The 26,464-nt window shown below is 43.2% G+C and overlaps 1 protein-coding gene across 3 annotated transcripts in view; it reads right to left on the minus strand.

Moving 5' to 3' along the window:
• Positions 1–4,278: 4,278 nt before the first annotated feature.
• Positions 4,279–26,464, minus strand: part of PLCB1 (phospholipase C beta 1) — a 592,180-nt gene continuing 569,994 nt past the window's right edge. For 2 of the 3 annotated variants that reach the window (XM_044454160.1, XM_044454162.1), the window contains one exon: positions 4,279–7,001. In XM_044454160.1, the coding sequence (XP_044310095.1) occupies positions 6,777–7,001 (225 nt within the window). In that variant the 3' untranslated portion in view covers positions 4,279–6,776. The remainder of the gene's footprint in view (positions 7,002–26,464) is intronic. The other variant, XM_044454161.1, reaches the window with a different exon arrangement.

The following is a 26,464-nucleotide window of genomic DNA, read 5'->3' on the forward strand; positions in this document are numbered from 1 at the left end:
ACCCTGCTGTCCATCCCTGTTGGAACTTGTATTGCAAGAGTCCAGGCTGTATGACCTGCCTCTGGATTGTCTTATGCCATCTTTATGCCAGAAGCCTAGAAAATCCAGCTCTGCATATATGCATAATTCTAAGAATGCTTCATTGCATTGCAGCGTTGTGCTGAGAGCTAGCGTGATGGCCAGCTAGTCACAAATGATGTTTATGGATACTACAATGATTTGCATTTCCTGAGGCTGTAAGGTGTTACCACTGCATGCCATTAAAATAGTTGGGCCTTTCTAGTGAATTGGCACTCATGGTTATCCATGAATTTATCATACTCAAATAGGGCATGCTAAACTGTACAACACCCCAGTCTTGTCGACATCCCATGCATGATGGGTGGGATTCCATTGTGCTTCTGTGCTTCTGCTCTTGTTGCTTGACTAGTAGGACTCACAGCTCATGCTCCACCGAGGCCCCATGCCCAAAAGCATTCCTTCTGCAAACTGCTACCCTGCCTCACTCCAGGCATGAGTCATTCCCCCACCTTGTCTTTGCTAAAGAACCCCCCTGGCTTCCCATTGTGCTAGTGGTGGGTCCTAGGAGCACATGGGGAGCAGAAGAGATGTCCCTATGTTATTTACTGAGAGCACTTGGAGGTGATGGGGTGGAGGGGGAGGTCCAAATGGCGCCTGACTACCACTCAGTGCTCTAATAAATGGGTGCTGTAGTTATTCTCACTGGGAATAATGGAACCCTAAAATGAAATTAAAGTACCACACACCACACTGCCAACAAAGATCAAGCATGGTTTTAGCATAGTTGCTGCATAGTTTTACCCAAAAGTGCATCAACATGAATGTGCTGTGGGACTTGAGACATTCAGGTGCAATCCTGTGCATATGTAGACATATTCATGCACAGGATTGTGCCCTTAATGTCTCAAACTGTTAATGAGGCAATAAGTGCACTTTTATGGGATGCAAAGCAAATTATTACATGGGAATTATGTCCTGCATAGAGAGTAATATTGCAGCTAGATAATTAAAGCGAAGCTCCTGACAATAAAATCACAAATTATGGATAATTCAAGTAGTTGTATAGTCTTTATGAGATTTTAGTTTCAGTCCTCTTAATACAAACATGCTAGGAAATCCAAAGAGCTCTGAGGAAAGGACTGTACCATTTTTACCCTGTTGCAGAGTTTAAAAATAAGAACTGGGATTCACCTTACCTGTGATCACAACCTTAAACCACCCCTGCCTGTCTCTTTTAATTTATGAAGGGAAATTGCCTGGACTCACCTTTCGCCTGGGATATCAGTTATCTTGCTTTTACTAATAGTCTGTGATTCAGACATTGCTCCAGAGGTGTGCCCTTTACAGTAAACACAATAAAAAGGTTGGTCAGTGATGGATTCTGTCCCATCTGCTGCCTTTCAAAGCAAGTGAGCTGCAAATATGTACACTTTAAACCATGGAAATACAGGCTTCTTCCTGTTCTGCAAACCTAAGCAACAATATCTTTCTGGGAAAGAACTTCAGTGCAGACAAAGATCTCCGGGACTGCCTTGTTTTCCAATGCAAGGCCTAAATAAACTGGGAAAACAATGTGTCTTCAAATGTAATTTACAGGTCACTCAGATAACTTGACAGGAGAACTTGTCAAAAGGAACAGGTGTTTGGGAAAAAGCTGAAGACCAGGCCTGGTATTTATTCAGAGTAATATATGCAGGGCTCCCCTCCCCACTCCCACAAACAGAGAGGATCACTGAAGCCTGCAGATGAGGCCTGACAACTCAGGCGCTGTGGAAGAGGAGTGCCATTTTTTCTTTGTTCTTTGGGCCTGCTGATTGTCAGCCGCGCAAATGGCTTGCACACAGCAAATACATCCCCAGGGGAACAATGGTAAATGAACTTGTAGTTGAGTAGTCTGGAACTGAGCTGAAAAGATTATTCATTAAATGTGCACACTCAAGCAAGAACTCATCTGACTCATATTTGTGCTTATTGCATTTCTGCTGCACCTTTCTAGCTGAAATGGAATTTAAGGCAATTTATACATGTCAGAGGAAAACACCCAGAGAAAAAACACCAAGAAAATGGCAAAGCACAACTAATTAAATGCCAACATAAATTAAAATCAAGTACCACATCTTCAGAATAATAGACCCTACTAAATAATTTGAAAGGCTGACAAAATAGGAATGCTTTGGATTGATACTAATGGTAAAGACATGAAGATGAACATAAAGATACATGAAGGCTAAAATCTGATACACAGATTTACCTGGATGTCAGTTTCATTGAACTCAGTGGGACTTACATCTTAATAAACATGCCAAGGACTGCACCGTCTGCTCATTAGGCAAGGGTTATAATGTTCCAGAGACAGCAAAGCAAGTATGGTGAGAGGGGGTTGATATTAATCAGTATAAACTCTCCTTAACTCAGAGTTTGAGTAACAAACAACAGATTCAAGAGTTAATCTAACTCTTCTTTTAACCATCTAAAACAGCAACCTCACTACTCGTTCAGCTGAGCATCACGTGTTGTAATGCAAAAAGTGATGATTTATGAGAGCTCCTCAGAGGATCTTGGGTCCTGTGGTGCAAAATTCATGCCATGGTATCGCAACACACCCGAGAACAAGGTACAATAAAGAATTGTTCCTTTTTGGAAATGGCCAAGGGTGACAATGTAACTAGGACCTTTTTAGACACACACAGAGATCATGGTTGTCTTGTGCCTGCGCAAGGGCATAAACTTCAGGTGCACATCCTTGTACTCTCAGTTCTAACTGAGAATTTATGCCAGTACCTTACTGGTCCTTTATCGGTGCAGCAACTGAATAGCATGATTGCATCCATTCTATCAATTCTATCTATCAAATATATTCTAGTGTTGCTATGTTTTCTCCAGAGGTAATCCAGTTATACTGGAAAGTGCTTGGATGTTTGTGTTCTGTGTCTAGGCAGTATATCAGATTAAAAGATGAAGAAGAATAAAATGCATAAATGAAAACACTTGCTTCCATTATGTAGCCATAAGGCCTATCCTAGGAGATTAAAACATAGCCAGCACAGGGAAAGACCAGTCTATCTTGAGATCACAGCATACAACAGAGGTTATTCTTTGATTTTGTCATAGCATGCAGGTACCCAGGCTAGTTAAAAGAACAACCCATTCTTTGACATAAGGCGCAGTTATGGAAATTGGCAGAGATGGTTCAGAAAAGGGATTGGACACATGCATAGAGGACAGGAGCTACAATGACTAAATAGAACCTCCAGCCAGAGAAGTAGTTTGCCTCTCAAGGCCAGCTGATAGCAGGCAGAGGCAAATAATCGATTGCTATCAAGTCCTGGTTGCAGGTGCACAGATGCATCTGGCTTGCCACTGCTAGAAGCAGAAGAGTGGACCAGACAGCTCTTTGGTCTCTTCCTCCAGTCTGCGTCTTCAGCTATTACTCCCTGCAACCATTTGGAATCTACCCACTTGCAAACATTGAAAGCTAGCTCTTGCCAAATTGTGGTGTGAACATCTAAAAGCTTGGCCAGTTTTATGTCTTTGCCTTCGAGCAAAGCTGAAGCTCATCCTGAGAATGTCCCTCAGCTGTATTTGGCAACATTTCTAATGAACAGACTTCATACTATAACCTCAGTCAGTACTTAAGGTGAAAGTGAAGCCATGGGAAAAGTTTTGACTGACTGTGCCTTTCATGTCTCTGTGGATTTTAAACCTTCTGGGCAAAATCCAATACTGCACTGTGTTTTCACACATTGTTGTTCCTGTGGGATGCAGGGCTGGCACAATGGGAAACCTCATTTTTTTAATTGAATGACAAGCCTCATTTTTGAATTCTAGAAACACTCATTTTTGGATTGGAACAGGAATGTCCCGTTCCAGAAATGAGCATGTCTAATTTCCAGTTGCTTTGTGAACAGTGAGCTCCCCATTGTGCTAGCAGTGGGGATTACTGGCATGAGAGCACATTGGATATCACCCTTTCCTTCCTGAGAACCCTTTCCACATCAGTTTTGCCTGCTGAGGACCCCCTGAACGATTATCATGGTTCTAATTTGTCTTGCAAAAGGTGCTGCAATGTGTTGCATTGCATACTGAAATCTATGAGGTGCAGTGCCAAGGCCCGTGGTGCTGCATTGCTACCTCCACCTGAACTGAGAATGCACTTTGGAATACACCAAACTCTTCCCTGATCACTTTGTACTGGACAGGGAGCTTTCCAAACAGAGAGATGCTTGGAAGCTGGTCAATTAAGAGAGAAAATACAGATAGCATTAAGAAATTTTATTTGGATCTGTGATGAAAGCACATAAATTACAAGTGAAAGAAACATCATGCCACAAAATTGCATAGGATTCTTACAAAAATGTGAATTATGCATCTAAAAGGCTGAGAAACCAAATTATATACATGTTAAATGTACGTTTTCTCTCCTTATTTAAAGCAAATCACTATTTCCAATCAGCCAATCACAAACAGTGTTTATACCAATGTACAAGAGCAACATTAGTTTCAAAGGAAGGCAAGCCACGTCCCTTTAGGTCTCTTACAACCATGTTAGATTCAAAATGCCTGCTGTTCTTGAGCTAAAATGCATCTTAAAATAATAAAAGAAAAAAGACTCTCAGTAGTGTGAAGACATCTGAAGTGTACAATGGAGTTCAGTGTAATATAATGTAGCTCTATTCTCTAAAGCAGAAATGCCCACAGTATATTATTTCCACATGTTCAACACGCAACAAGGCAAATACATAAAAGGCACAAGACTCTCACATCATCGACTCCTTTTTCATGACCTTACTTTATTTCAAGTAATATTAATGATCAATGATATATCACTGTAAGTTTGAACAATGCAAGATATACAATATTCCACACTAAACTACAACTGCAAAAAGGGCACTGTACAGATATTAAAAAAAAGTAAGTACAGGCAATGGTCAAATACAAATGTACTGAAAACTACAGCTGAGAATATACTCTATCAAACCATTCACTTTTATTTCATAAATTAAAAAGTTCATCAGTATTTCTTCTAATCTATTTGAAGCAGCACTATACAGGCATGTCAAAGAAAGTATAATAATTTTTGTGAATACTGCTAGATATTGTATCCTATCTAACATAAAACAAGTTTATCTAACCTTTATCTTATAAAATGCAGCATTAAACTTTGACCCTTCCAGGTTTTTGTATTTCTTGATTAATAATATTGATCATCAAAGTGCAAAAGTAGAATAAATGACAGGAGTCATGTTCTTCAAATCAAAATGAAAGTCTCAGTTTAGAGTTACATCTTCTAAATTATTCCACACATTGTAAGCAGAGTATGTTTTATCTTTTAGATACTCTTCCAACAGTGTGTAACTCTTCTCTGTGCAGACTGTAAATTAAGGGGGAAACACTGTTCAGCCAAAGTTTTAATTTCCCTATGTACACTTAGCATTTAACTTGAAACTTAAGTTTGATCTCTATTTATTGCTTACATTTAAATAAAATAAGTTATATCTACTGAGCTCCTGAGGGAAAGCAAACTACATATATGCTGTTATGTATTAAAAGTCTTTACTATTATCAGAACAAAATTTAGTGTTTTGATATTATCCAGGAAGTAGTTCTGTTGAGCTCAAGAGGGGCTGTAACCTTCCTAAGGTTAACTGTATTAAACTGCAGAATCAGCATGACACAAGTGCTCATTCTCTGCAAACTTCTGACTGAGTACTCTTTTTCCTTTCCACAAACTTTCCAGCTCTGAAATGGCCATGTTTTATATACATTCTGGAAATGGCATTTCTTACATGCAGACCATATATTTTAAAACTATGGAAGAGATGTCCGCATGTCAGATACTAACATTTAAAACATTTCAATAATATAGTTGTCATTAAAACTTGTTGCAATGCAAACATAATAATTGAAAATGATACTCTCGAACCCACATATGTGCATTTAAAAATAAGTGAGTGATTCTTGTGATTTAATGACTGATTTGCAATGCAAGCAGCTGTTATCACTGATCTAGAAATATTAACCCTGAACCCTGGAATTTTTCATTTTGCCACAAAGTGTGGCTCAGCAGGAACCTGCTTGCTCTCCTTCAGCACAGGGATATGTACGTATGTGTGCCTGTACACCTCAGCGTGAGTGGCCTCCCATCACTGGTGATCCATAGGCAAACACCGTTCTCTATCTTGAAGAGATCTTAATTTTCTAGTGAATGAGGTTTTAGCAGACCATCTCAAGGCAGATGGTTTTTGTGATACATTGTCCAAAGAGCAAACTGCTGCTGCTTGCAAAGCGGAAAAAATGACACTTTTATTTAAAAAAAATCAGTGCAATTATTAAGATGATACACGTTTTCAAGGTGCAGTTACCAACGAGGAAACAAAGAATTAAAGATGCTGGGAAAATTGGGTTTGGAATATGTTTTCACTGCTGCGTCACATGGAGGTCTATGCACATTTACTTGCACAAAACACGCTGTTCCCCACAGAAAGCTTCAGACTTGAGAACTACCATGCAAAACTGACCAGAGAAAGGGCAGCACTGAACTAAGAATCTATTCCATAAAGCAGGTCACACAAAGGTCTAAAAGTAACACCAAATTTCCTCACCAGCTGCTCCTTTCAGAAACATGTACCATCCCTTCAGATGGCTTCCAAATCTGAAGCTGCCCAGTGGCCATTCACAAAGAAGAGACTATCTGGGGAACTGGGTGGTAACTTGCTTTGCCACTAGAATTTAGGGGCGTGACCTTGCAGGAGTTGCTAGAGTGGTGTATCAAACACTTTTGCTGGAGTATCTTCTGGATCTTCATTTTGCTGTGGTTTATGGTTCAGTTTTCCTCCTTCAGATGCCAGGGAAGAAGTGGTAGAGCTGTGGTCTCCATCTTCACTAATTTTGCCTTTCATGGCTTCTTGAACAAATTCCAGAATTTCCAATGGGAGTCTTTTGAATTTGTCTTGATATTCTTGATCAAGTTCAGCCTGCAACTGGAAATAACACCAATACTGTCATAAATAACATCATTGCCCATGACTGACCATCTGCATTCCTCGAGCAACAGGGAAAGGGAATATTTGAGCTCCATTTGTGGGTGCAGAAAAGGGTGGGGCATTTTGTTAAATTTTTCCAGGAATGCGTATTAGGTGTCAGCTAAACTTACCCCAATCACATTTCTGCAATGTGCTGTACATGAGGCTACCCTTGTTCCTACTCTGGAAACTGCAACTAGTACAAAATATGGCCATCAGGTTGGTCTCTGGGTCAACAGGGAGAGACCACACAGCACCACTACTAAAGCCTCTGCAGTGGCTGCCAATATGTTTTCTGGATGCAGAACAAGGTGTTGGGAATTAGCTTTAAAGTCCTTCATGACTTGGGTCCAAATACCCTCAGGGGAGCTTGTGCCCATACATTCTGCCTCGCCAGCTAAGGTGTTCTGTGGATAATCTTCCATGCGGTTAATGTATACTACCCAGGCGACTTTCTCAGTCCTAACCTGTGGAATGGCCTGCTGGGAGAGAGGCGTTAGATATCCCGGACTGCTACCTTGAAGAGGGCGTTAAAGACATAGCTGTTTCAACAGACCTCCCTAGATTAGTTCCCAGCTTAGTTTTATCTAATATGCGTGTTTTTAGTTGACATTTTAACTACTGTTGTTTTAATGTCCTGTAAACTGTCCAGAGCCTTTGGGAATGGGATGGTATATAAAAATCCACTGACAGTGGCAATTTCCCTGCAGTTCGATATCCAACAGTTAAAATGATTTTCCAACTTCATTTATTTGGAAGCATTCCGATCATTTGAACATATTTCACTTTCAATTATTTGCACATATTCTATTGATTGGAAAGTATTCCATTTTCAATTCTTTGGAAGCATCCATAGCTGCCCCACAGCTGCACACGTTGCCCTGGTTTTCTAATTTCCTATGCTGAAACAGTACGCATGCCACTTTGTTTCAGAGGATTCTGGGGTAATGTAGTGAGAAGCAATCAATTCTCAAGGAGCCCTTCTGGTCCTTCTCACTGTCTGCCGTGTGCTGTGGTCAGTCCTAAAATACACCCAGCATTCCCCACTGCCTGTTCGTTGTAAGGGAAGACCAGGAGGGACGGACAAGCTTTCTTTTGGAGAAGCTTGCTTGCCTCCCACTGGGGGATGCTACTGAGGAATCACTGGCCAGTTTTTTAAAAGAGGGTCACCTGCAAGAGTGGGCTTTTCTCCCTCCACATTAGTTTTTGTGGGTACAGCCTCAGAAAGCAATCCCTGTGCAAGTGAAGGAAGGCAACTGTGATGATGACATACAGTTCAGCCTGTGGTGTAAGGGTTCATCTTGCCTATTCTTCAGATCTTTCTGTCTTCCCAAATTCAAAGTAGTGGTAAGCTGGAATTTTTTTCTGTTACAGCTGCTGTAAAGGTTCTGGCTTCTGCTGAATGAATGTAGTCCTCCAGCAGTTAAAGTTGAACTTTAAAGCTGAACTTTGCTCAGCTCGTTCTGTATTTGAAGCCAAAACCCTGTTTTTCTGTACATGTGAGGTACACTTGTGTGACCACCAGTTGACACGCTCATGGTACTTTTTTGCTCCTCCCCTGTCCCCTTTATCCTTTTACCTCAATGATACTGATTGAGTTAGCATGTTTGAGAGGCATTGTCTCCTTCTAGTGAAAGAGATGGTAAAATGGTTAAAAAGAAAAAGCTCAATATCCCAGCAGACTGCATTAAGAATGGTGTAATTTTGGTTTTCTAAACAGCTGAGCTTAAAAGGTCATACTAGCTCTGCCTAAAACTCATTTTTTCCCTCTATTGTTGAGGGTAAGAGGAACTGGCTAATATCCGAAAATGGGCTGCTTTGCACTCTTCCAATTATATCAGTTTTATCTTAAAACAGAAGTTATTTGTGTGTAGCAGGGTGCTCAAACCAGGTTTTTGAGCAATTCAAGCTCTGGGTTAAAAGCATCAGACCTGCCATGGAAATGCAGTGATTAATGCCTAGATATTCCCAATATGGCTTTTCACTTAAATCTACTTCTTTAAAAAATGAATGTTAATATTTATACTTTTAAGTCATAATATTCTCTAAGAGAACTGTGCTTATAAGGCCCTAAGGGCACAATCCAATCAAGTTTAGACAGAAAAAGTCTCACAATTACCGGTCATAAGGATCTTAACAGAATTAAGACAACTTAAACCGAATAGACCAAACCACCCCCCACAAAATGGGGGATGAGCATGTACATAATGTATCTTATACCATCTATATGTGAGTGTGGTTTGCTAGGAAATGTAGTTAAAGTGAGATACTGCCTCTGAAAAATGATTTGACCTAATATTATTTTGCTCTTGTGTTTTATGGATTTTTAATGCCATATTTTCATTAAGATTTGATTTTTAACCCTCATGTTATTACTATTAGTTGCTCTGAGTGCCATTTTTGGCAAAATGGCAGGATAGAAATAAATAAAATATATAATATTAGCAACAAAGTGACAAGCTGCTGCAACTGCTATTTGGTTCTGTGTGAAAATCGATACTGCATTGTAGGAGTGGAAAAAAGACAGTGATCCAGTTTTTTTGGACTTCAGCTCCTGGAATCTTCTGCAAGCATGGCTAATGGTCAAGAATGCTGTGAGCTGATCTCCAAAACATCTGGAAATCTATCTCCTGCCCATCCCTGCTGCATGGACTGTAAACAGATTTATAGGACATAATATCATGGCAATGTATCTATTTCATGGATAAGTATCAGCTGGAAATATAGATATCTTCTCTGTTTCTGTCATAAGTTTGCTCTGTGAAACCCTGAATGTCACAAGGATTATATCAAATTAATACCAAAAACAACATCCTGCATGGTGACAAAAAGCAGTCCGGTTAAGGGTGGCACTGCAGCTCCCGCACACACATACTTCGTAGCACTTTTCCTTTCCTCATGCATGACTTCCTTGACGGTTTTGTGCAGAGGGTACACTGTTTGAGAGCTGTTTCGGTGGGCTATTCTCCACGCATAGTGACCCTTCTACAAACCGGTGCAATTTTGCTTCACTGATTTTGTGCAATCCGCTGGTACAGTCATACCCCAGTAGTGCAAGCCCTGCAAGCAGCACCATGGCATTGCCCAGGATGTCTTTGAGATTTTGCCACTATCAAAATGCAGTAGTGATTAGCAGGGATATGATCCATGCATCTGATGTTCACCGTTTTCCTTTTCCAGGAAAGAAAGAGGTCCTATCACGCCCAGTGGATGTGGGCCTGTGCACTTGACAGCATCTTGTGCCCCCATGATCTGTGGGCCACTTACGAGCTGTGGCATCCCACAGGGCCACTCTCCCCAAGGCCGATTCAAAGTGCTGGCTTTAACTATAGAGGCTTACAAGGTTCCGGTCTGCAATACCTGAAGGAATGCCTCTCCTGGCATGAATTTACCTTACACACACTGCATTCATCTCCTACAGCCTTCCTCCAGGTGTCTCCTCTGAGAGAAGTCTGGGAGGAAAAAAAGCGGGGGAGGGCCTTCTTGGTGGAGGCCCCTAATCATGGAAGGATCTCCTGATAAGGCCTTCCTGGTGCCAAGATTACTATCTTTTTGGTGCCAGGTTAAGAGGTCTTCTCCTTTCTTAGGCATTTGGCAGCATATGTGATTTGACTTTCCCCCGTCTCCTCACCCCTGCAGTGCCCACACATCTGCTCTAGATGGTTTTCAAGCCCTTTGGAGCAAGCTTGGAAAGTGGAGAGAGCTATGTGGACAAGAGGGGAACTCTTCTCCTGCTTTTGCTAACATAAATACCTCAGAAAGTCAACACAATCATAGTGCTGCATACAGCCCACAAGGTTGCAGACCAAGGATGGGCGCCTTGTGGGCTCTGTTGGGGGATCATGGGAGACGTAGGACAAAACATCTGGAGAACCACAAGTTGCTCAACCACACACATAAAACATATAGTTGAATTAAGTGTAGTGAACCCCAGAATAATCTCATATTAGCAAAGAGGCAGGAGAAAAGATGTAGGAAAGACAGAATGCAGGGAGACTATTTCAAACGGCACGCTAACCTTTAATAGAGCAAGCATTTTACAATGATGAATAGGTATGATGTGTGCGAGTTCATACTTCATTTTGGGAGAAAGGCAATGGTAATTTTTCAATTGCCTGGAGGGCCCTTAAAATTTTATATATCTCCAGTATCACTCAAAGAATAACAAGGCATGACTGCATAAATTCCACTGTTTATCTTGCTTCATCTGTGCATAACGATTGCCCCAACAAGTGCTGTGCTTCAGCAAATGGAAGCACACGCAAAAAACAGCATTTTGTCTGGAGCAGCTCACATATTTTTGTTGGTTTGACAGAAAAAATGAGAACTATGGCCTCTACCCTCTCTAAATGCTGAACACATTTCCATTTCTTGCAGCAGAAACCACACCCTTGTCCTCATTTTCCCCTTCGGCTGTTGTACCTTCACAGAAATTAAGGTGCAAGAACAAATTAATGAAGATGTTCTTGTAGCTGGGGGTGGGGAGAACTGCAAATGCAGCTATGGGACAATCACTATGGCAAGCATATATGGAGTTTGTTAAATCCATACTGGTCTACATTTTACAAATATTCAGGCACCTTTCATTTCATTATCCAGTCACTGATGGAACTGGATTTTGCACAAATGCCTTTATGGGCATTTCTGCAACTTCATACTTCTGAAAATGCATGAATTCCCCCCAAAATATGCAAATCTTCCCAAAATGCATATCTCTAGGCTTTTTCTAGGGGGAGGGAATGTACAATTCTGGCCAGAATATTTTTATGTTTCCTATTTTTCTATGACTAAATTTACATAAAATTCCCAAAAGTGAAAGCAAACGTAGGAACAAAATCAGCCCATAAGTCTGAGGGATCTGTATGACTTGGGAAAAGTCTACCTGCAGCCAACTCTGTGGCTTGGATTCATAGAAATCCGAACTCATCTGAATCTGTTGCAGATTTCTCCACCAGTCTAATATACAGGGTCAGACCGCATGGTCTAGCATTGTCTATTTTGAGAGGTGGCATCATCTTGCAAGGTGTCTAGCAAGAGTGTTATGCAGTTCTGGCAATGCCAGAGCAGCTTCCCTCAATGTGATGCCCCCCAGATGTGTTGGGCTACCATTACCATTGCCCCTAGCCATCTTGACCAGTTGGCAATGGGAGCTGTAGGCCAACAAATTCGGAGGGGGCCAGGTTGGGGAAGGCGGTGCTAGGAACTGATCCTCAACATGCAATCTAGGTGTTCCACAGCTGAGCTTTGGCTGACTCTCGAACAACCTCCTTGCAACTGTTTGGGAAAGTCCACCCAGTGCCTGGCAATGAAGCTCATGAGAAAATTCTCTGGGCTATTTTAGAGTTCATTTTGAATGTGAAAAGATTAAATTCCCCCATGGAGGTCGCAATGATAAAGGCCCTCAAAATTGACTGGTCTGCTGACTGCTACTGGCTTCATGTGATAAATGAACAGACCTAATGAAAAACAGAGATGACAAGACTGAACATCGACATCTTAGGAATCAGTGAACTAAAATGGACAGGAATGGGTGAATTTAATTCAGATGGCCATCAGGTATACTACTGCGGGCAAGAATCCCTCAGAAGAAATGGAGTAGCCTTCATAGTCAATAAAAGAGTAGGAAAAGCAGTACTGGGATACAACCTTCAAAATGACAGAATGATCTCAGTTCAAATCCAAGGAAAACCATTCAACATCACAATAGTCCAAGTCTATGCCCCAACCACTGGTCCGGAAGAGGCTGAAGTTGACCGGTTCTATGAAGGCCTACAACACCTTCTAGATTTAACACCAAAAAAAAGATGTCCTTATCATCATGGGGGATTGCAATGCTAAAGTAGGAAGCCAAAAGATAACCGGAATAACAGGCAAGTTTGGCCTTGGAGTACAAAATGAAGCAGGGCACAGGCTGGTAGAATTTTGTCAAGAGAATACGATGGTCATAGCAAACACTCTTTTCCAACAACCCAAGAGACGACTCTACACATGGACATCACCAGACAGTCAACACAGAAATTAGATTGACGATGTGCTCTGCAGCCAAAGATGGAGAAGCTCTGTACAGTCAGTAAAAACTAGACCAGGAGCTGACTGGCTCAGATCATGAGCTTCTTGTTGCAAAATTTAGTCTTAAATTGAAGAAAGTAGGGAAAACCACTAGGCCACTCAGGTATGACCTAAATCATATCCCTGATGAATATACAGTAGAGGTGACAAATAGATTTAAGGAAGTAGATCTGATAGACAGAGTGCCTGAAGAACTACGGACGGAGGTTCGCAACATTGTACAAGAGGTAGCAACTAAAACCATCCCAAAGAAAAAGAAATGCAAGAAAGCAAAATTGCTGTCTGAGGAAGCTTCACAAATAGCTGAGGAAAGAAGGGAAGCGAAAGGCAAGGGAGAAAGAGAAAGATACACCCAATTGAATGCAGAATTCCAGAGAATAGCTAGAAGAGATAAGAATGCCTTCTTCAATGAACAGTGCAAAGGAATAGAAGAAAACAATAGAATAGGGAGGACCAGAGATCTCTTCAAGAAAATTGGAGATATGAAGGGAACATTTCATGCAAAGATGGGCAGGATAAAGGACCAAAATGGCAGGGACCTAACAGAGGCAGAAGAGATTAAGAAGAGGTGGCAAGATTACACAGAGGAACTATACAAGGAAGAGCTTAACATCCCTGATAACCACTATGGGGTGGTCACTGACCTCGAGCCGAACATCCTGGAATGTGAAGTCAAATGGGCCTTAGGAAGTCTGAGCAACAACAAAGCTAGTGGAGGTGACAGTATTCCAGATGAGTTATTCAAAATCTTAAAAGATGATGCAGTAAAAGTGCTACACTCAATATGCCAGCAAATTTGGAAAACTCAACAGTGGCCACAGGATTGGAAAAGGTCAGTTTACATTCCTATCCCAAAGAAGGGCAATGCCAAAGAATGTTCAAACTACCGCACCATTGCACTCATTTCACACGCTAGCAAAGTTATGCTCAAAATCCTACAAGCTAGGCTCCAGCAGTATGTGGACCGAGAACTACCAGAAGTACAGGCAGGATTTCAAAGAGGGAGAGGAACTAGAGATCAAATTGCCAACATATGCTGGATCATGGAAAAAGCTAGGGAGTTCCAGAAAAACATCTACTTCTGCTTCATTGACCATGCTAAAGCCTTTGATTGTGTGGATCACAACAAATTGTGGCAAGTTCTTAAAGAGATGGGAATACCAGACCATCTTACTTGTCTCTTGAGAAACCTATATGCAGGTCAAGAAGCAATAGTGAGAACAGGACACGGAATCACTGATTGGTTCAAAATTGAGAAAGGAGTTCGGCAAGGCTGTATACTGTCGCCCTCCCTATTTAACTTATATGCAGAGCACATCATGAGAAAGGTGGGGCTGGATGAATCACCGGTTGGAATTAAGATTGCTGGGAGAAATATCAAGAACTTCAGATATGCAGATGATACCACTCTCATGGCAGAAATTGAAGAGGAACTAAAGAGCCTCTTGATGCGGGTGAAGGAGGAGAGTACAAAAGTTGGCTTGAAACTCAACATTAAGAAAACTAAGATCATGGCATCCGGTCCTCTCACTTCCTGGCAAATAGATGGGGAAGAAATGGAAGTAGTGACAGATTTTATTTTCCTGGGCTCCAAGATCACCACAGACGGGGACTGCAACCAAGAAATTAAAAGACGTTTGCTCCTGGGGAGGAAAGCTATGGCAAATCTAGACAGCATACTAAAAAGCAGAGACATCACCCTGCCAACAAAAGTGCGTATAGTCAAGGCTATGGTTTTCCCAGTTGCAATGTATGGCTGTGAAAGCTGGACCATAAGGAAGAGTGAGCACCAAAGGATTGAGGCCTTTGAATTGCGTTGCTGGAGGAGACTCCTGCGAGTCCCTTGGACCGCAAGGTGATCAAACCGGTCAGTGCTAGAGGAGATCAACCCTGACTCTTTAGAAGGCCAGATCCTGAAGATGAAACTCAAATACTTTGGCCACCTAATGAGAAGGAAGGACTCGCTGGAGAAGAGCCTAATGCTGGGAACAATAGATGGCAAAAGAAGAAGGGGACGGCAGAGAATGAGGTGGCTGGATGGAGTCACTGAAGCAGTTGGTGTGAGCTTAAGTGGACTCCGGGGAATGGTGGAGGACAGGAAGGCCTGGAGGAACGTTGTCCATGGGGTCGTGGTGGGTCAGACACGACTTCGGGACTAACAACAACAACAACAACAATGAAAAACAAGGACATATGAATCACCCCTCTCCATTCTCGCCAGCTCCTCATCCATTTTCACACTGACATCTGAAAACAGTTCCCAGACTGCACCTCAGCTGGGCCTGTCTCTCCATTTGAAATTACAATGTTGGATCCCAGGAGTTGTAACCGCTGAAGCAGGCCACATGGCTTCCATCAAGATAAGGAATGATTTTGGTGCTCAGGGAGACGGTGGCAAAAGGAGCTCTCCTTGTGCGTGGCTATTCGAGGAACAGGCATGAACCCAAAGGCTTCCCTCCAATATAGTGACATCCTCTAGGGACAAAGCTGTTTATTGCAGTGTCACCTATTACACCTTTTTTCCCTTGCCATGCGTGGGATGGCACGAGCCATTGTTACTTCAGGCTTTTCTTCAGGGGATGTACCTACAGATTAGTCACAAGCTTGATGTAGCTTCACATACGTAAAAGTGGACAAGCCCCAAGTATGATAAAAATGCTCTCCGGGGGCCACTTCCAAAGTAACTTTCTGACAAAGAGATTACTCGGTATAATACATGGACTGGGGTGGCCATTCCAATATTTGATTCAGCAGAAAAGCCTAACATTTGAATGAGGGTGCAGAAGGAACTGGCAATAGGATAACTTCTGCTCCTGTGCTTAAAAAATCAGCATCATTCAAAAGCTGCTGGCCATTTGTCTGTTATCCATACGACAAGGCACAACTAAACTTCAGAGGGAGCTTGGGAGCTCTGCTCTCACCAAGCAACATTATCTACTGAGGCTAAACAACAATGCTTTTATAACACTTTAGGTGAAGCCAACTTGAGATGGGGAAAAGAAACCAGGAGGTGGTCAGACAATTCTGACAAGCAACAGGGGAATGAATTGAACTCCTCACTGTAATAATCCTGTAGTGTTCCCAGGGAGTATAAGAATTGCGTAACTGGAAACCATGCTGTAGTTTTGATCTAATATCAGAACTGCCAGAATTTTCTGTTCTGAACTGCAATGAAATTGATTTATTTTGTGCATCAATGAAAATTTTGCTTTTGTTTTTTTTAAAGTAAGTTTTATTATTATTTTCTACTACCTAACCAAAAAAAAAAAAAAAAAACCCACCACTAAAATCATCAAAAACATCAGACCTACTGGGTCAGTCCCCCGTACTTTTTTTTTTTTTAATGGTAATCCAATTTTGTTTTTGAGCAGTTGTAATTTAAACTTCATGAGGCAGAGTTGCAAGTGTGGGGGCAGAATGTGCAGATATGGGGTCATGAAGAGGTTAAACATATGTGTTTGCTTGGCTGTGCTTTCACCGTTTCTCATGTTATGAAGCCTGAAGCCAGAGTGATGATTTCCAAAACAACACATCCAATAGGGCAAGAGTTTAGGGCCTCCAGACTATCCCATACCATTGGCTATGCTGGGGATAATGGCAATTTATCTGGACTGCCACAGATTGCCCACTTGCAATACACATTTGCTCTTGAAATGTTTCCTCCAGTCCTTCTGAGCACACGTGTCTTCTCAGCTCACTCGGATTACCCCCAGAGATTACTGCATGCCCTCTTCTGCAGTGGGAGAAGTGTTTGCTTTCAAGCTGCAGGAAGGAAGAAGGCTTGTAAATAATATTGGGAAGAAGAATGGTTGGCAATGAATGCTCTTCAAGAAGACACAGTTCATGCTCCAACTTCTGATAAAGTTTTCAGGGTGACTTCTAATTTAACAGGCACGTGACAGAAAGACTGTATAAGATGAGGGCTATGTTTGTGACACGTTGCAAATGCCCCAGCTGGAGAACCAAAGTCACCTAGCAGGAAGAGCAGCTAAGTCCAAACAAACATGGGTGATAACAAAAGCTCTTTGTTGGCTATTAACCTGCATGCCTTAGATGTACATCTTCCTTCAGTCTATAAATAACAGGTGGACTGAGAACAATTCTAACACATGAACTGCTAAGGCCTTGTGGGTATTTCCTGTTTAATTGTTACTTGTTATGTCAAGAGAACTTCTGTATATTTAAGTAGCTGTAAGGTTTACCTTTAAGAAATAGATGGCTCTAATACACTGGAGTTATGCGATTACCTCAGAATACAAATATAAGACATTTCTACAATGGGAAGCTCTGTTTGGTGGGAAAATCCACCTGTCAGAACAAAAGAGGGCATGGGCGCTCCAGCATGGTGTCAAAGGGCTCCTGTGTGCCTACAGATACCTTCTTGGCACCTGCCAGGCTCCTTGCCCAGCCTGATTTTAATTTTATTCATTCAGCTCTTGTTTAATAGAAAAATAACTGGAAAGCTAGCAAACTACAAAGTGCAGCACTGCCCTCTGACAGCATCTTTGTTTGGGTGCTGCATCTTGGAACTCCAACCTCATCACTGCTTCTGTACTTAGGTTCTTGGGTAAGTCACTTTGCTTTTAGTCTCATCTCTAGCTTTTCTGGGACATGATTGTTTGGGACCAGGCCAGCCCACCAGTGTGAATGAGGAAGTCCCACCCCGCCCATAGGAGCCATTTTGTGAAAGCACATACAATTTTCTCTCCAAAAGGATGAGGACCCCTGATCTAGCCCTTGAAGCTGCCTTAAGTCTGACTGCTTTCATTGAATGTGTTCAGACCAAGAAATGTCTCACACTCCATCTCACACGAAGAGATTTTATGCAGCATTTCACTTTGCAGGAATCATACCCTAACTTGCCACTACTAGCTGCAGAGATGTGCAATAGCAAACATTTTGTATGAGGTGGGCAAGAAAGATAAAACTAGCTGTTCCACTGTCTGCCACTCTCACCCATTCGAGAAATAATTTTATCCTATAGTCCCATCAGCTACAGGATCTGAAACACACACATTTTTATATGCAAGAGCAATCTGACCTGGTTAGCCTCTATAGCCCAGATAATGGACAACCGCTTCACTGTGGCAAGAGTTGGCAAGCATTACAGGTACATGAGAGTTTCGTTCGCACTTGTAAAACAGCTGAGAATGCCATGTTCACAACCTGGAACATGAGTACAATCAGGAGAACACCCCCCCCCCCACCAGCACACTATTAGCAGATTCTTTGCACTCACAACTGAAGCACACTGAGAAAATTTTGAAATCATACACTTTTTTTAAAATGTGGAATTTCACACTTCAGTCTATGAGGAAAGTTGTGCAACTCTGGAAAATACACAGAGATTTGCACCATTCCCTATTTCATTGCATCTGAATTCTGTGATTTTACTTCTTTATTCATTACATTTTTCTACTGCCGTAAATAGCCTGAAGGCTCTCTTGAATTTTCCCATTCATGCAACCTGAACAGTGTCCACAACCACTCACAGGAATCTAAGGAGATAAAGTGCCCAGCTGGTGTCTGGAAAATGTGGATGAATGTGACCATCTGTTGTTCATCCAAAGCATGCATACCTCAGTCCTGCTTTCCAGCTATTCCAGCTTTCCAGCTACCTGGCTGGGGTGGATGGGGTGAAATGAGATGGTGGCACATCAGTGTCTCCCTTCACCACAGCTTCTACAGCTCATTTAATGATAAAAGTACAAATGACACGGGGAGTCTTTCTAGATGAGATTTTCATTTCTTAATCACCCTGCTTATTCACAGAGTTTTAAAAGCACCCTAGCCATTGTTGCCTTCCAATTTATCCACCACTTCTGTCTGCCTGTCTTTCTTTCTGGAGGAAAAGGCCAATAAAGTGAATAATGCCCTTTGACTGGCAACACTTGGAACATCTGTCTGGAAGGACTCCAGGTGTAACCAAATTCAAGCTGCTCTATATTCAAAACCAACAAGCTGCTGTTAGGTTAATCTTTGGATCAGATATAATGTCCCGGAGAAGAATAAATAAATGAAAATTGTCCTTCTGCTCCATCCTGAACCATTAAAAAAAGATAGCTGCCTCTCCTTACCCTAAGATGCATGCACACACTGAAGCTACTCCGCAACACATGCCTTTAAGACTGGATTGTTGAAACCAATAAAAACTACTGTACACTCTTTCTGTGAGTCTTGTGTTAACATGCCATCCAACAGAGGCCAAGAATAAACATGCATTTTTTCTCCACTGCTTTTCATTTTCACTACCTTGATTCACTTAGTTAAGTTGACATTGGACTGGCAGAACACCACTTTCTGATGCATAGACTTGGTACGGTGCATACTAATGTCACTGTAACCAAACGTAGGAGCAGACATCAGAAATAGGAAATAGGTATGTTTTCCCCTCAGCAGGAGGGAATCAACTGCCATCTGCATAGCTAGTAGACAACCACGGCAGCCCCATCTCAAAGGCCTTCCTGTGTTTTGTTGTGTTGTGTTGCTTTGCTTTTTCTGACACCATGCTTGCCGTTAAGTAAAGCTACAGCACAGATTAGAGAAGCTGTGTTCAAGCCACACAATAGGAAACAAAGCAAATGAAACAGTGCATCTAGTTAGGATTAGGCTGTATTCAAAGCACAGTATGCAGTCTCCTGGGTTTAGAGATGCCGGTAAAGCTTTGGAGGCACATAATGCCTGCTTCAAAGAAGAGTGGAGCATCCACATCCTGCAAACTCTTCTCAAGCTTGAATCCAGCCCGGATTTGAGAAGAATTCCCAGTTTGCCTGTCTCCCACTCAGCCCACTCCCGATCCTCTTTCCTTTGGCCCACTGGGTCCCTCATCATCCAACTCACCCCTCCCTTTCTTCTAAGGACCACAACTGACGGCCACAAGAACCCATGTGAGAGGGAAGGCAGGGTGTATTTACTCATTTTCATGTTGTGGAGCGGGTGAAAGGCTGCACCTCCATAATCAATGCCTTTTGCCCATACAAATCAAAGGGGTCAGCACTGAAGAGCTGAGAAAGTAGTAGTATGGCTAATAACTGCTGGTAGGAGACAAACTAAGGAGATGGTACAAGAGGGCCTCTGGTGGGAGATGGGCCTTCATTCCCTTCCAGTGCTTTTCAGCTGTACTGATTGAGAACACTTTTAGATAAAATTATATTTAAAATAAAATCATGTAGAAGAGATATAGAATGAATGTGCCTGACAGTCAAAGCCACTCTCCAATAGGCAAAGGAAGAGAGAGACAGAGAGAGAGAGTGCGAGCTGTGCAAATCCCTTTTACATAACTCTATATTGACAGATCATTATAAATAAACTGTCTTTCCAACAACAGACACTGGAGGAAGCGGAGCTTGCACACTGCTTCTGAATGCCAGAGTGACATCTTAAAATGATTTGCTGAATGATTAGGGCGAGTCTAGGAGAACTGACAGTGAAAGACTTCTGGGATATCCGAGCACTGCACGATGCTAGGCTAGTGACAGATGGCAGAGGCAGTTCTTTTACTTGACTAGTAAACAAGGTGGCACCTTTTAAAATGACCACTGCCATACAGAGACATTAAGTGCTTAGAGCATACTCCATCACCACTCCCAACACGTAATGACAGCTGCCCAGACTCTGAAATGCATCGCCACATCCTTGCAGGCTCCCTTAGAAAAAGCACACATAGCAAAGCAGAATCAATGGTGCTCAGGGAGAGAAAAGGAGGATGCCACAAGCAACCCTTACATGCCATCGCCCATGTCTGCCTGTCCACACAATTCACTTCTCTTGTTGGGCTTCTTTGTACCAAAAAGCAGATAGAATTGCAAAGGGAAACTGATTAATTTGGCTTTCCATTTCCATAGTGGTTCCTGAAGAGTTCTCTAATGCATCACTACATTGGTCAGCTTTTGGGGTGGTGGGGAAGAAGGATGGAACATTCAGGCTGCTTTGGGGACTTGGGAAATCATAGTGCCTACATTGTAAAGAATAACTGCCTACAAGTACCACAAATGTATTTCCCTACACATTGATCAAGCTTCGCATAGGAAAATGACCAAACATGAATAAGGGTATCTCAGAGACTTACACTAGGCAGCTTAATATATAGCTTACAGATGGATTGACAAGTACAATTTGACTTCTCCAAACAGTGTGGCAAGTATGCCTCAACTGAGTTCTTGCTTTATGTCCCCATTGCCAGAAGCCTCTTTGCAAGATGAATGGGGCAGCGTTCCATCTTACAGGCATTGCAAGCTGGCTGGCTAAGGGTAGGAGAAACGCCTTGCTCTGAAGCAGGAAACAGGGGGCGGGGTCTTTACAGTCTGTGGATTTAGCTTCTGGACAAAGCACATTCTGGGCAAGCACGTCAGGGGCCACCCACTACTGCCCTGTGGCCCCAGCATGATTTCCCATACCCCAGTGACTCTTGTATGCACACATACCACTCCTTCCTGAGTGCAACTAGATTCTTATAAAGCCTCCACTGGTGCAAGCCACACTGCATTTGCCATAGCACTGGTGGCTAAGACTTCGTGCTTCCCTGGAATAAAATACTGCAGGTTTCAAGGGTTTTAGGAGCATGGAGAGGAAGGGTATCTAGAAAGAGAAGACACTGACTGCACACTAAGGACAGCTGTAGAGGGAAAGGACCTGAAGGGTTGGTTTATCATTCAGCCAAGAAAGAATGCAAAGGTGGTGACATGGGACTGAATCAACTCAGAAGGAAGCCCGCGAAAGTCCAACGAGGCTTCCTCTTGGGTGAGGTTATTGGAAGCCAAGCTGATCATCTTATGAGGGGCAAATCGCACCTCACACTTAACAGTTCCTGCATTTTTTTCAATTAATGTTCTGCTAATTTTACTGCAGTCGGGAAATGATAAAACAGTCCCAACATGAGCAGAAATGCAGCTAATTCTTCAGCTGAGAGCAGAAATTCAAAGCACTCATCATCTTTTTCCAACTGCAGCAAGAAAAGGAAAACAGTGATAGCTGAATCATTTATGTGTTTTGATACACCGCTAGCTGCCATGTGCGCTTGGTGCCTTCATTAGATGTAGTGGAGAGGCTCCACATCGTCCATCAAAGCAGCACGTGCAGGAACTCACATGAAAACATGGGGGAGGGGAGGCCCAAGCATGAAACAACTCATTAAAATTAAATCGCCTCTCACAGATTGCTTCCTAGATCAAAATTTTGCTCTCTAAATAAAAGGTTGCAGCTATCTTTGAGCAGAACTAAGGTTACAAGAAAGAGTGAGCTTTTGCCAGGCATGACAGAAGCATGTCAAACTTCCACTCTTTTTATTAAAGTCTAGTAAAATTTGCCTGATGTTCATTAAAGTGTAAAATATCAGCCCTTTCCAGTCTGTATTATTGGCAGGCATGTTCCTGTTAACACTGTGGGCCAAAATAGACAGGATGACATGGGAATCCAGGATCAGCATCTTCCATTTTGTTTTATTTTTAGATCTAAACAGCCAAGTGTATAGATCTGGTTCCACCCTCGAAGGCCCGCTGTGACGACTTTGCCAAGCATTTCAGGGAGAAAATCGCTCAGATTCGTCACGAGCTAGACTCTACTAGTGATTCAGAGGTTTCTGGGGAGATACCAAGGTCGCCGTCTGGTCCAAAATTAATGGATGAATTTCAGTTATTGCAGCCTGATGATGTGGACAAGGTGCTTGGACGAGTACGTCCCACCACTTGCCTATTGGACCCTTGCCCATCTTGGTTAATAAATAATGTCAAACATAGGATTGGGATCTGGATCTTGGAAGTGGTTAACGCTTCTCTGAGGGAGGGTCGGGTACCTGCCCCTTTAAAGGAGGCGATAGTCCGACCGGTCCTGAAGAAAACGTCACTGGATCCAGAGATGGCCACTAATTATAGACCTGTGGCCAACATCCCGTTTCTGGGCAAGGTGTTGGAGCGGGTGGTGGCGAGACAACTCCAAGCACTCTTGGATGAAACTTATTATCTGGACCCATTTCAGTCCGGCTTCAGACCCGGGTACGGTACTGAATCTGCCTTGGTCGCCCTGTATGATGACCTGTGCAGGGAGAAGGACAGGGGGAGTGCGTCCCTGTTGGTTCTTCTGGACCTCTCAGTGGCTTTCGATACCATCGACCATGGTATTCTTCTGGACAGGCTAGCGGGATTGGGGGTCGGAGGCACTGCTTTGCAGTGGTTCCGCTCCTATCTCAATGACTGATTCCAGAAGGTGGTGCTAGGGGACTATGGCTCTGCACCATGGCAGCTATGCCATGGAGTACCGCAGGGGTCCATTTTGTCCCCTTTGCTGTTTAACGTCTACATGAAACCGCTGGGAGAGGTCATCAGGAGGTGTGGGCTGCGGAATCATCAGTACGCTGATGATATCCAGCTCTACCTCTCATTTTCCATCAATCCAGGTGAGGCAGTGGCTGTGCTGAACCGGTGCCTGGCCGAGGTAATGGGCTGGATGAGGGCCAATAAACTGAAGCTCAATCCAGACAAGACGGAGGTCCTGTTGGTTGGCGGATCGGGCTTCGGTGAGGGTGAATTGAACCTGGTCCTGAATGGGGTTGCACTCCCTCTTAGGGACAAGGTCCGCAGCTTGGGAGTGCTCCTCGACCCAGAGCTTTCACTGGAAGCTCAGGTGACAGCAGTGGCGAGGAGTGCTTTCTTTCAGCTTCAGCTGATCCATCAGCTCGCCCCTACCTGGAGTATGACTGCCTGGCGACAGTGACACACACGTTGGCGACTTCCCGCCTTGACTTCTGTAACGCGCTCTACGTGGGGCTACCCTTGAAGACGGTCTGGATACTTCAATTGGTTCAAAATAGAGCTGCCAGGCTGCTGACGGGGACTGGGCGTTATGTTCACATGACTCCAGTCCTCCGTCAGCTTCACTGGCTTCCCATTGAAGTCCGGGCCCCATTCAAGGTGTTGGTGATGACCTATAAAGCCCTAAACGGCTTGGGTCCTGGTTACCTGAAGGAACGCTTACGTCCATATCTGCCCGCCCGCCCCCTGAGATCTGCGGGAGAGGCCCTTCTCCGGGAACCCTCCGTGAAGGAAATTAGGAGGGTGGGTACTCGGAGGAGGGCTTTCTCTGCGGTGGTGCCCTATCTATGGAATGCGCTCCCCAGAGAGGTCCGCCTGGTGCCGTCGTTATTTGTTTTTCGGTGCCAGGCGAAGACCTTTTTATTCAAATGTCATTTTAACTGTTAATAGTATTTTTTTTATTCTTTGGGCAGGGTGACTTATTTTATACTGTTAATGTATATTATTTTAATTGGAATTATCTATGTTGTGAGCTGCCCCGAGGCTTCAGCGAATGGGGTGGCACAGAAATTTTCTAAATAAATAAATAAGATGAGTGTTGCTGTTAGTTTGTCAGGGAAGCTGTTTGGCGGAAAAGCTGTTTCACTCTTCCCTCCTATGCCGCTTCCCAAATCTTAGACATCTCTTAAAGATGGCAGAAGGGATGGCAGAAGGTTGTTGGTGTACAGCTGGACACAGACTTTTATCCAAAACATGTTGGTTGTTTACCTGCACATTTGCAAACTTATTTTGACAAACCTATCGTTGAAAAGGAGAAACTGGCCACTGATGCTCACAGGTCCCTGAGCCTTGTGTCAGCCTCTAGGAGGATAGACAGCATTCGAACAGCCACATTGTCCTGCATACACACACCCACACAACCCACCCCACTCCTTTGGAAGAGTCTTATTTCAACATTCAGAGGCAAAAAGATCACCATCCCCAGGGAATCCTTTCCTTTACTTGAAATGAAAATCCATTCATCTAGCATAGCCAATATTCTTGAGATAGTGCTAACCTGCTGGTCTGTCACACAGCGAAGAAATCTCAAAAGCCCCGCTGTCCTCCTGGGGCATCAGAGTCTCTTTTGTGCAAGGGCAGAGGAATCCTCTTGTGGTGCTGCACAGTGTGCTGTGTTAAATACCATCCGGCATAATGAATCTTGGACTTTGCAATGATTCTGTCTAGCCAACAGAAAGTGCTACAAGAACTTTTCATCGTGCAAACCAGTCTTCCAGGGTTAGTTTTCATTGAAGTGGTCAGCCTGTGCCTGGGCAGTAGCACTTTTGGCGTGGCTCATATGACTGAGTGTTCCTCCATGCAAATACTTCCCTCCACAAGTGCCATGTTGCCATACAGCTGGTCATGGAAGGTAAACAAGCCCTCCTTCTCTTGCTATTGCTATTGAGTAGGGGAGGGAAAAAGAAAACTCACATCCCTAAACTATGTTCCCAGCTTTGCCATACCACTGCCCAGCAGCCACGTTCAGTAAGACTGTCCAGCTCTGGTTTGGCAGAGTTACGCACAGCTCATTCATGGAGCAGGAAAATGGCTATCTGTACCTCCATTCATCTTCTGACCGCAAAAGTCAAACATGTGCAGCTGATTTGCTGGGGGGCATGTTGGGCTGGGGGTTCCCTTGGTTCCTTCTTTTCCTCAGCAGCCACCCCTGGCAAAGAGTTTCTTATTTGCAAAAGGGGTTTAAGAAAAAAGGCCCACCTTAGGGGCATTGGCATGGGAAGGGGAACATGCCTGCACCATTTTGACCCAGCATTGCTTAAAATGCTTCTAATATTTCAACATGTTAGTTCATTAATGGGTGAAAAAGAGAGTCCTCTAATAGCATATTCCATCATAATATGAAGGGAAAATGTTTCTGTTTTAAAACAGCAAGACCTGTCTATTATTAGGTTTTTCAAAAATCTGAGGTGCTGTGGTTTTCTTTGCAAATAAAGACTGATAATAAAGACCTCCTTCTCCAGCATGGTGTCTTTGAACACTACCCCACAACTCAACTGCAACTACTAAGGTCTCAGTTCAAGGGATACGTATGCGCCAGTCCAAACCTGCATGTGCTCAGACTTTCCCATCTGTTTAAGGCAGGGATAGCAAGCTTTTTTTTTGGGGGGGGGGTGTTCAATTTGGGAAGGGTTTGGCAGGCTGCATTCCAGCCATGTGCAGGCCTGGCTACATGGGGTGCAGTCCAAGTCAGGGAAAGCAAACTGGGCAGTACAGGTGCAATTGTTGTTGTTGTTGTAGTTGTAGTAGTAAACACAGTTCCGCTCTTAGCAAGTCGGGGGGGGGGGGGCATGATGCCAGTGTGACCGCTCCCACACCTATGAAATGGGCAGTTCAGTTCGACACACCAGCTCTCATGCCTGCAAAGAACAGCTCAGGTTGCTGCAGAGTATTCAAAGGGGACTTGCCTGTGAGTGTTCTATTATCTCCTATTACTCAGAGGTAACAGCAAAGCAAGGTTGCCTGCTGGAGGCGCCCCACACCAGAGGTAAAGAGGATGGGCAGATTCCCCCATAAACATTGCTGTTGCCTCTACTGAGTGAATGGGGT

This window comes from Varanus komodoensis, unplaced genomic scaffold (genome assembly GCF_004798865.1).
Source record: "Varanus komodoensis strain SLA01 unplaced genomic scaffold, ASM479886v1 scaffold7_3, whole genome shotgun sequence".
Classification (NCBI taxonomy): domain Eukaryota; kingdom Metazoa; phylum Chordata; class Lepidosauria; order Squamata; family Varanidae; genus Varanus; species Varanus komodoensis.